This window comes from Protopterus annectens, chromosome 14.part0, assembly GCF_019279795.1.
Source record: "Protopterus annectens isolate FY-2018-M chromosome 14.part0, PAN1.0, whole genome shotgun sequence".
Taxonomy (NCBI): domain Eukaryota; kingdom Metazoa; phylum Chordata; order Ceratodontiformes; family Protopteridae; genus Protopterus; species Protopterus annectens.
In genome coordinates, this window is record NC_056748.1 from 1,055,340,593 (window position 1) to 1,055,352,755 (window position 12,163).

Below are 12,163 nucleotides of genomic sequence, written 5' to 3' on the forward strand. Positions count from 1 at the left end.
CATACCTTGATTTGGCAAAGGCTTTTGATACAACCCAACACTCAGATATTACCGATAAACTTAGCAAACTGAATGTAAACCCCTTAATTGTAATATGGGCCGCCAACTGGCTCACAAACCAGACGCACACTATCAAAGTGCATGACTCCACATCAGCCAGCAGGCCTGTTACCAGCAGGGTGCCACAGGGGTCAGTGCTGAGCTCCCTACTTCTCAGAAGTTCAGGTCAAAGCTAAGGGGTTGTGGCTGAGCAAGTCTGCAGATGACTGCAAACTCGGTGCAGTCACTGAATCCCCAAATTATGTCAATATACTCCAGGAGGGTCTCACACAGACCAACGATTGATGTATTAGTCACGGTCTCAAACTAAATGCAGAGAAGTGTATCATTCCCTTCAGCACAAACTATCAAACTATCAAATTCATACTATCAAATCAACAACAATACCCTAAGTACCCATGAAGTGGTAAGGGACCTGGGGTCACAAGTTGACTACAGTCTTAACTTTGACCACCTTGTGTGTACTGTAGTAAGGAAGGCTTTCTACGTAGCACACTTCTTTGGTAAAGGCATTGTCTCAAGAGCAAAAAAGGCTATAATCCCTCTGCACTCAGCTCTAATCTGGCCTATAATTGAGTATTACACCCCATTTGGCATGTACTGTACAAAGCACCTACAGCAACTGGTGAGACCTCAAAGGTTTCTAACAAAGAAGATCAAGGGGCTCCAGCATGTGCCTTACACAGACCAGCTAAAGTCCCTGTCACTATACTCTGTGACATATAGACTTCTTAGGGGAGACTTATGCCTGGCCTACAGAGCAATCCAAGACTCAAACCTAATGAGCTTACTGCATATCAGTAAATCAAATGGAACTAGGACTACCTGTTCCAGGGACCTTAACATGGCCTCTGACTTAAATAGGACATGCTGGAGGGACAGATTTATCTTCCAGTGACTTCCACATCTTTGGAACAGGCTACCAAGTCATGTGAAACAAAGCACCTCCATGACACTGTTTAAGAGGAACCTGGATGAGTGGGTGACACATCATAAATTCTTACTGGGGACAGTGCCCACAACCCTCCTGGACATGGGCAGTCATCACTAAATGCAATATTGGGTATCGACTAGCATTTTCATGGTATTACATTGGGATGAAACAACTAGGCTTAAAATGACCTCTGGGTCGATAGCCTAGTAATCTCCTATGATCCTATAGGTTCATAGGTTCATAGGTTCGTACTAGGCTATCTGCCCGAGGGCATTTACAAGCCTAGCCCATCGTTTTGTGGCTTACGCCACCCCTTTAGTACGGGGAACTAAACCCATTATTTTGCTGTGCCTCTGTCGAGCAATGACACTGAGGTAATCCCTGGGGTATATCTGCGATCTCCCATCCATTGGTCAAGGTTTCTCTTGAACAAGGCCAGTGAGGTGCTCTGCCTCACATGTACAGGGATTTTGTTCCACAGCATAGGGAGTCTTTGGGTGATGAATCTATCCCTCCAGCACGTCCTATTAATAGTCGTGTCCAGGTTTAAGTCTCCCGCCCTTGTGGCTCTGATGGATCTGGATTTTTGAGGTGAAGCATATTCATCAAATCTGGGTTTGACATGGCCTTGTATGTTAGGCAAAGGTCACCTCTGAGCAAGCGGTGGCGACTGAGTAGAGCTGGAGTTCTTTCAGTCGGGCAGCATAGGACAGATTTTTGAGACCCTTTATCCTTTTGGTGAGGAACTTTGTGGCCTCTCCAGCTGCTGCAAGTGTCGGGTCAGATACATTCCGAATGGGGCATTGTACTCAATCATTGGTCTGATGAGTGATGAGTAAAGGGAGACTATGACCTCCCTTGATCTAGATGAGAAACCCTTCATGATAAGGTGGGCAATGTAGAAGGTCTTCCTAACTACTTTAGCTACATGGGTGTCGAATGACAGACTACTATCAACCTGGGTCCCCAGGTCCCTGATAACTTCTTCTGTGCTCAGTGGATTGCCACCTATTTGGTAGCTAGGGGTAACCTTGTTTTTCCCGAAGGGTATGACTATGCATTTTTTGGCATTTAACTTTAGGCCGTGGCTCTGGCACCAGTTATCCGTTTCTGTGAGACCCTTCTGAAGGATATCTGTGTCAGATGTGTTTTCTACTATGGCGCCCAGTTTGCAGTCATCTGCAAACTTGGTCAGCCATAACCCTCCTGTGTTTGCTTGTACTTCGGAGAAGTAGATGCCAAACAAGAGTGGGCCCAGGACTGAGCCCTGTGGGACACCACTTGTGACAGGCTTTGAGTCTGACATGGCGCCAGCAACTCTGACCCTGTGGGTTCTGTCACTCAGCCAGTTTGCAACCCATCTTGTGATGTATGGGTTGACATTTAAGCTGATGAGTTTTTCAATGATGCCTGAGTGGGGTATTGTATCGAAGGCCTTAGCCAGATCGAGGTAGGCTGTATGGACTGCCTTTCCCTCATCAATGGCTTTGGTGACTGTTTCGAAAAAGTCAACCAAATTTAAAAGGCATGATCTGCCTTTGACAAAGCCAAACTGGGTTGGATCCAAAGTCTGCAAATTCCCTATGTCTTTATTTATGAGGTCCATTATGATCCTCTCCATGGCTTTGCAGATAAGGCTTGTCAAACTAATGGGCTGGTAATTTCCAGGGTCGGTGGAGGCACCGCCTTTGTGAAGTGGTACCACAGTTCCAGTCGCCACTCCTGGAGTGCGTATCCAGAGGTAAGACTTTGATTAAACAGCTGTCCTAGCTGTGGGTTTAATTCCTCATTGAGTTCATGGAGCACACAGCCGGGGACACCATCAGGTCCCATGGATGCTGTGTTTTTGCTTTGGAGAGCAGTTTTCACTTGGACGCTGGAGATGTTTGGGGGGCTGCAATCGTTTGGTATAGATATCCCTCCTTTTGGGGGGAGGGGGGGAGAAGTTTGCACTGAACCTGTCAGCCAGTATGTTGGCAATGTCTGTAGGATCAGTAATCTTCACATCATTTTGAACTAGCTCTGAGCATATCTGGGAGTTTCCTCCCAGGTTTCTAACATAGCTAAAGAAAGCCTTATGATTGTCTTTTGAGTCTTTAGCTATTTTTCTCTCGAAATTTGCTTTGGAAGATTTTATGAGAGCTCTTAGTTTTTTACTTATAGTGATCAAGGATGTCTTACCTTTTAAGGATTTTGCTCTATCTTGTAGTAGCTTCCTCCTTTTGTTGTAGAGTTTGTTTATGGCTGGGGTCCACCAGACTGGACGCTTGCCTTTGGTACAAAGAGTCTTTGTTTTGTTTGGGATTGCCTTATCCATGCAGTCCTGTAGGTGCTGGTAGAAGGCATTTGTAAGTGATTCAGCGGCTTGAGTACTGTTTTCCGCCGGCTCGGGGGCCTTAAAGGAGACCACACTAGTCTTTAGAAGTGTGAAGTCGGCTTTTGAGAAGTTCTTTACTATGGTCTTTTTTATTTCAGGTGGGGGTGGGATGAGGACCTCCAGCGAGATTAGTTTGTGGTCTGATCTCACAGACTGTATAGTTAATATATTTAAGTAAGAGGATAGGAGATAAACATTCTGCTTGTGGGGTGTAGAAGGGCTTGCTTCCCCTCAAAAATTGTTTTCACTCTTAGCTCTATTAGTTGAAGCCTTGACTGGTTTATTTCATTTGGTTGAAGCTTCAGTAAGTCTTCTCTCAACAAGCTCTAAAGTGGCTAACACTTAAACAACTGTTCCTGACAAATATAAGTCAGCTGACAAGCAACGTATGTAAGCATGATTAGCAACTTCAGAGCTGGACAATGACCCTTAGAAGAGGCTGGGCTATATTATAGGAGTGAAGACAAAGGGTGCACAGTTAGGGCTCAACTACAACAAATGTGTTTACATGAACACTATGGCATGTTGGCAAGAAGCCAAACAGTGCAGCTTAGTAAAAGGTAGTCAGGGACCCTTTGTGGCCTTATATATGGGCAGGAGGCAATCAGTCATACTATTACGTGGCTCAGACCAGTAAAGATTGTGGGCAAAATATAATCAGGAAGGGTGCACAGATTGCCTGACCCCATGGCATAGATGGATAAAGCCATTATTGGGTCTCAAAAACCCAGATTTGACTAGTAGCATGAGCACTGGGAGGACTGAATTGGGGAAGTGAGCAGCTGACACCAGCTCACCCATCCTAAGGGGAAGGAGGCTGCTTAGGAGGGCACTATGCTGCAGCCTGTATACCACTTGGATGGGAAGTTGCACAGCTGCAGAAGCATGCAGCACCTCCCATAGGCAGCAGTTGGAGAGATTGCAAGCCTGCTGTGAGGTGGGAGGCTGTTACCATACACTGACCAGCAGCAGTATGCTCCAGAATCCTCTCTTCTCATTCACCCCAGATATGGGTGAGGTCGAGCCTAGGGGAGGCTAAGTTGGGTCCAGTAGACCAGGTAAACAAGTAGAGGAGCTGGTGACAGCTGATGGTTAGATGTGGTGAGGGGGTAGCAAAAAAATAGAAAGATTACATAGTTTATAGTCAGGGAAGCAGGGTGATAATGAGGAAAAGAATTATGGTGGTATTGTATAACAGATGTAAATGACTGAGAAGAATAGGAAAGTACTATAAAAGAGACAAGATAGCTGGAGAGAATAAGTAAACACTGTATAACAGACTGAGGTGAAAGCACTGTATAACAGGCCGGTTAGACTGAGGTGAAGGCACTGTATAGGGATATGAGAAACAGAGAGGATTAGGAAGGCACTGTACAGCAGAGGAAATAAACCAGTGATGATCTACACAGAAGGAGAGGGTGAGGTGGAAAATATTAAGAAACAATTTACAGCAGGTTAGGTGGTAAGACAGGCTACAGTGAAAAGTTCTGAACAAGCGCAACATAATGAAATGAACAGGGAGTTGAGCAGTACAGATCTTAGTGGTGCCAATTCAAGTATAATGTGCTTTTCATGCCACAGTTAGTATTTGGTCTGAGAAGAGTACATAGATCTTGTGGATGCAAATGGCCAGGAAACACATAAAGTGCATTCTGTCCTTTTCTGACAATGCTCACTTAGACTGTGCCATAGAGAAGGCTGTTATGTGAAAATGTTGCATTTCTTGGTTTGTATTCTTTATCTTGTTTTTGTTTTCTTTTTCTTTGATGGTTTATTGTTGTCTGTTAAAGCCCCTTTCCTTTGCAAATTAAAAGCTCTGCTTAATGGAGAAAACAATGCTATATCTCATGATAAGTCATATGAATCAGAAGAGGCTAATTACTGCTGAACTGAGGCAGGAGCTAGAAAATAGAATTGTTGTTTCAGAGGAAAAGAAAACATTTCAAAATTTTCTGGAAAAGCTCATTCAAACAGAGTCTGCCACAGAATGCACTGCCATGTGGGAAATGCAACTTTGTTGGCTTGTATTCCTATATTGTAATCTTGTTTTTTGTAGTTTTTAATTTAATTACAGTATTTTAATGTGTGACTGAAAGTCTCCTGGAGGAATTGCTGGTTGAATTTAGTCCACAAGGGTGCATTCATTAGGCAGTCCCAAGATGCTGTTTATTTTTTATTTTTATTTTATTTTACATTTGTTGACCGGGCTAGTCTAACTGGATACATGTCCATTTTCAGTAGAGGCCCAGGGAGAAAAGCTCCAGGAAAACATATAAAAAATTAATAAGCTTTACAAAGTAAGAAGCAACCATTGTTACATAAACATTATAACAAAATAACAAAAATTAATTCAATCAAAACATTTTTTTTTCAATAGTTGTACATAGTTATACTACTCAAAATAAACAATAACAATAATATACATATAAATATAGATTTGTATGCAGAACATAGTATATAGAGGTATTGTAGGGAAGATTGTAGTGGATGTAGGCTGAAAATAAGAGTAAAGGAAAAAGTTAGTCAGTGTTGGTACAGAAGCATAACCAGTGGTTATTGAGAAATAGTTTTAGATTTATTTTAAAAAGTGGGAGTGAGGTCTGAGATTTAAGGTCAGGTGGTAGTTGATTTCATACTTTTCTGACAGAGTTAGAGAACAAGGAATCGCCTGCTGAGTTTTTTGATTTGGTAGTATTAATCAACATTTTGTTTGAGGAGCGTAGATTCTTGAGGTTATTATATGGTTTAATGAGGCTAGAGAGTGTTGGGGTGTTGCTGGGTTGATACAGGGTCTTGTGGGCTATTGTAAGTTGGTATAATTGAAGCTGGTTAAGAAATTCTAACCAGCCTAGTTGTTTTAGATTCAGACAGTGATGAGTTCTAAAAGGAGAGCCGGTAGCAAATCTCGCAATATTATTATATGATATTGCTAGTTTGCTGAGGTTATTTTCAGAGAGGTTGGTGTATATGGGAGAAGCATAGAGTAGGGTTGAGATTAAGTGGGTTCTGGCTATAGCAGTCCTAGCTTCTGGTGTAAGAAAGGGCTTGATTCTGTAGAGGGATCCTAGTTTTCTGTTAACTAATTTTATAGTGGTATTTATTTGAGTATCAAAGTTTAGGTTATTGTCAATTGTAATTCCTAAGAGTTTGGTGGTTGGGTCAGGAGAAATAAGAGTATCATTGTTGGTTGTGAGAGAGATGTGTAAAGGGGTGGACTTTTGGGTTGGTGTGAAGAGTAACAGTTTAGTTTTTTTTGGGGGTTGAGGAGGAGGCAGGTGGAGAGTGGAATGGCTAAATGAAGGTCGTTGATATGAATGGTATGGAGCCTTATGGAACACCTAGTGAGATAGGAAGGTGATTCGATAGTTTATTTTGCCAGAGTACAGCCTGTTTTCTGTTTTCAAGGTAAGATGTAAACCAATTCATAAATAGAGGGTCAAGTGAAAGGGACTTCAGTATGTGTAGAAGGAGTTGGTGATTAACCAGGTCAAAAGCTTTAGATAAATCAACAAAGACTGCAGAGGAAAGAATATTTTTGTTGCGGTTGTTGTTGATGGAGTTTGTGAAGGATAGCAGGGCAGTGGTGGTACTGTGGAAAGGTTGGAAACCATGTTGACAGTTAGCTAGTAGGTGGTGATGGAGAAGGTGGTTAAGTAGTTGTACATGAATGCACTTCTCCATTATTTTTGCAAGTGGGGAGAGTAGAGCTATGGGACGAAAGGTGGAAAAGTCATTGGAGTTCCCACCTTTATGTAGTGGGATGATATGAGAAATTTTCCAGGTAGTTGGGATAGTACTTTCCTTTATGGTTCTATTTATCAGTATGGATATGGGATAAGCAATAGCTTTAGCTCCTTTTTGCAGGAATTCTGCTGGGAGTTTGTCAGCTGAGGGGGTGGCAGGTTTTAGCTTTTGGAGTAGGAAGCAGATGTAGCTTGTAGGTACTGGTTCTAAATGGAATAATGGGGGTGGGATGGTAGTGGGAGTAGGCAGATTAGAGGTATCAGGGGATAGATGGTTTGCAAGAGTTTGGACAGTATCAGTGAAGAAAGAATTGAAGGCATTGGCTGTTTGTATTGGATTTTTAGGGTTGGAGCCTAGAGGGTTAGGGGTGATGGTTTTGCCTGGCTATAGAAGTTTGTTAATACTAGTCCAAAATTGTTGTGGTTCCTTGAGGGAGGATTGTTGTAGTTGGAGATAATAGTTCTTTTTGTCTAGTAGGATGGCTTTTTTGTATTATTTCTGTGTTGCCTAAAGGTTTGGTGATCTGTAGGATTCTTAGTAGTTCGCCATTTTGCCCAGGATTTGTTTCTGCAAAGGATTAGTTGCCCAGTATTACTTGAGAGCCAAGGGTCTGCTTTAGTTTTATTTCTAATAGAGCGTGTTGGGGTGTGGTGGTCTAGGATCATTAAGAAAGTGGAGTTAAAGTATTCAACTGCTTTATTTATAGGGAGAGATTTTAAAGGTGTTCAGTTGCATTGTTTAAGTTCTGTTTGGAACAGCTCGGGGTTAAAGTGCTTTTTGGAGCGTACTGTTCTGATAGTGTTAGGGATAGTTAGGCTGGTTTCATGTCTGATAATATATTAATGTATGAATGGTCACTTGGGTCATCTGGAAGGGTTCCTGTAGTATAAATGTGATGAGGACTATTAGTGACTATCCAATCCAAGGTACTTTCTTTATTGTTAAGTCTATTTATTCTGCTTGGGGAGTTTATAGCTTGTGAGAAACCATAAAGGTTAATAAGGGTGGTGAGGTTAGTGCTGCTACATAAATTCCAATCTATATTAAAGTCTCCTAGTACTATGGTTTCTTGAGGGAGGTTAGAAGAAAGCCAATTTAGGATGTATTCAAGTATACTATTGCTATTTCCTGGGGGAAGATAGGCGCAGATGATGTTTATGGCTTTGTGTATGTTAAGCTGGAATTTAAAGATAATAATTTTGGCATTATTGTCTAAAGGTAGGTTAAGATTTACAGTGCTAACTTGTAGTTCTGCTTTGTAGAAAATTGCTACTCCTCCACCTTTTTTGATTGTGCGGTCTAGTCGAATGATGCTATATCCTGGGGTGGGGTGTGATTTCATTGTCTTTTATTGTGGGTTTTAGCCATGTTTCTGATAAACAGAGGATGTAAAACTGGTTGACATCTAGAAGGGCATGAACTTGAGCTATTTTATTGCAGATACTGTGTATATTAAGATGAGCAATAGAGAGTGAATTGGAAGGTTTGGTCGGTGTTCATCTGGGTTTCCAGTTTCTTATGTTTCTCAGGCATCTACCCTGCCTATCTGACTAAAATCAGCAAGTGGTGACCAGTTGCTCTCCTGACCCACCTGTCTGTAACAAGAGACCTCAGACCTACTGACATGACCAGAGGTATGTGATTAACTATTGTCTCAAGGTACTGTTGTTTAAAGTACACTGACAAGCATCCTTCTTTGTTTTCAGACATGGTGTTTGTTATGGACAATCCAGGACTAGCAATACAAGTCCAAACTAGTTCAGATCTTGCGTTCTAATAAGGAACCTATTCCTCACAATCAGGTCCCTCACCTATCTTCATAATTCCCTGTAAGAGCCCTGAAATCTAACATTCCAGGAGATCAGCAGTTATTGCAGTCACAGTAGCAAAGACCCAGGTGTGGCAAGATTTTGGTATGGCCATGGAGATTGACTTTCAGATGGCCTCAAAGACGTTCTAGCAAATTATCCAGCGTATCAGGAGTAAAAAGTAGATTACTATCCATGCTGTTCACAGCAAGGGTACAGAAACCCTAATTTCAACTGAGAACATTGTTAAAAGGTCAGAGTACCACTGAGAAGCTCATAAATGAGCCTGACATACTGTTACATGAGAAAACAGCACCAGAAGCAGACAGTTTTACTGACTGCACTTCTGTAGATAAAGGTAATGCAGTAATTAGACAGTTTCACTGCAGGCTGTAGGACTAGATGAGATCAACCCTAAAATGCTGCAGGTGTCAGACATTATTGTGGTGGGCTTTCCTGCTTTGATCGAGTCACTGTAGTAAGACTTAGACCTGTCTGAATATTGAACTCCAAAAAGTGTAATTTTTTAAAAACATAAAAAAGGAAAAAAAATGTTGGGGGCATGCCACCCCCTCCCTAAATACACCTAACTTTTATATACCAACTCCATGGTCCCACTGCAACAGAGAGAAAAAAGGAAAAACAACAAAAGTGCACCACTGGCTTTTGCATAATCCAACTCAGAGCAATTTATTCACCCTTGATTTTCCAACAACAGTCTAATGACCTACAATTGCATACGCCTGAATGAAGTATAGATGTACCATTGTTGTGGCTCTCTTTTTCAATGTTGTTAGGAACGTAAGGGTTGATTTTATTCCACAAGGGTGACAGTACCTCTGGCCTGGCAAGCTGAGGTAGTGTTTTATGCCTGATGTTACTTCCAGCCTGTGGCTGATGAGGGTCCTTTTAGGATCAAGTTGTACCATTGACAAACATTATTAGCCATTGAAATAAATTAATACATTTCATTGCTGTATTCACTTTTAAGACAATAGACTTTTTATTCCAGGAATGTAACAATCTCAATTTGCAATTTCTGAGACTTTATGGACTTTTAATTCCAGAACAAATCAAACAACGCAATGTTAAAAAGGATACTTAGTTTACAGACACAGAATGATGATACTTAGTTTTTCTTGACATTTAAAATATCTTGATTACTACATAATGAATGGAAACTCTTCTAGCTTTGAAAACATCCTTGTTTGTTTTTTCTCACTGTAATATCTATGGTACATGAATATAAGTTTGAGTATGAATTTGCAAGAACTAAAATAACCATTTTTTTGATAGACGTGTGGAGTACTAAAGTCCTTGAGATAGGAAGAGTCAGGCTCAGTTAAGTGACGAAACAACAATATAATGTCTGTGATAGGTGTAATATAGTCAGGCACACAGCTTCTTGCTGATTTGTTTCCTATGACTCTGTGTTCTTTTTTACAGGTTCATAGGTTCACAGGTAAGTAGTACTCAGCTGGTCTGCAGACCATTAGAGGTCCAGACAGTAAACCATGTACTGACGTCTCTTCAGCTTCAGGGAGGCAATGCAAGACAAGATAGATTGGGGAAAATTTAAAGCCGCTCATCCAGTTATCAAGGTTTACCATGAAGGTGTCAAGAGTGCTACTCTGCCTGAAATGTATTGTTTGTTTGTTGTAGAGGTGGGAAGACCTAACACTTTTTTTTAGTAATCCTAATTCTTTATAGACTGCCACACACTTCCTTTGATATGAATTTCCTAGTATCACTTGCTGGTAACTCGTATGACTGTTTACATCCTTTCAGTGAAAAAAAAATCTATACATATTCCCCTCTTGTACTTTACCTCATTAGTTTCATGTGTGAATTTGTTCATCCGATTTTACTGCAGTCTTTATTTCTGCCATAATGCTACAATGACTGTAATGTTCTACCAATATTTGATAAGCATTGTTGCAGGCTGGCAACTGTGAATGAAGTATCTGTAAAAATGTACTTAATTAATTTTGCAATCGTACCTATGCATTCAGCCAGTCTGTTCCCACCAATATACTGCGTCGTCCAATTGTATTGTTCTTCTGGGCCACACTTCTCATATAATCTGCTTCGTCTCAGGAAACTAAAATCATAACCCTTTAAATAAATGAGAATGATATACATGAGAGAAGCTATTAAAAGTAACACAAATTTGAATTAAATTCTTATTTCATTACCTAAGCGTGCTCCTCATAATATACACAACTCACCATTCCAAGCAAACCAGAAACATACAGCTGCTCTAGTTGTCACAAGTAAAACAAAAATTAAAAGTAAATTCACCTGTCCGTAACCTTTTGTGAAACTGACTGCTTCATGCGTCCTTGAACATCTGTTACCTTGTATGACTCTCTGTGTACTAAACAGCTTATTATTTTAACAATTGTGTTTCAGGTAATGCAGGTGTATATTTTCTCACTAATTTCAGTGTAGCCACTGCATCTTTATATATTCAGAAATGTAGGAAGTCTGCTGTACCTTAAAAAGTGAACAAAGGCTGGAAGTAGTTAAAAAGCCAAATGCATTCTTCTGTATTATGATACCCTGGGAAATAAATACGGGGTGATTCAATAAAGCCTACACGGTCATTTTTCAGTGTGTGCATCTCACGGCACGATCTGCACATGGCCACAAATACTTTTAGATTAAGTAAACTCCATGTTGCAGATCGCACTCATGTGCAAACAAGGTAAATAGTGTGGCATGCTAATTACAGCATAAGTATCTGAAGTGTATGCTAATCAAGCAAACTAACATGGTGGAGCAATTCAACAAGCTGTAAAGCAACCATGTAGACTCCATACTGGTGTTTCCTGTGTATTCGAAAACTTTTTGAATACAGTCACAGAAAGGAGTCTACATGGACAAAGAGTAAGTAAAAGTTGTTAGATTTGTATAGAACTGATCTTAACATGCAACAGCAGACACATAATTCCAGTTCTATACAGAGTGAATGCAACAAAAGGAGAGTAACAATAGCAACATATCCTTTTAAGTGCCATGACATAAATGCAGCTACACTCCCCCATCCCCAAATGAAGAATACACTTGTAACTAATGCATACAGCTTAAAGTGTAAACCCCATGAAATAGGCTATTCATAGTGGTATGCAAGCATATGCAGTATGTAGGTGACGAAATACAGGCATAATGTCTCAAAAACAGTACTCCTCTGTGCAGATATATGACAAAAGTAATACCCTCCCTTGTGTGTTCAACATT

The 12,163-nt window shown here is 40.7% G+C and overlaps 1 protein-coding gene across 1 annotated transcript in view; it reads right to left on the reverse strand.

Moving 5' to 3' along the window:
• LOC122789423 overlaps positions 1-12,163 on the reverse strand; it is a 296,247-nt gene that overhangs the window by 114,916 nt on the left and 169,168 nt on the right. Inside the window, exon 5 of the mRNA XM_044056874.1 lies at positions 10,924-11,038. Coding sequence (XP_043912809.1) covers positions 10,924-11,038 — 115 coding nt within the window. The remainder of the gene's footprint in view (positions 1-10,923; positions 11,039-12,163) is intronic.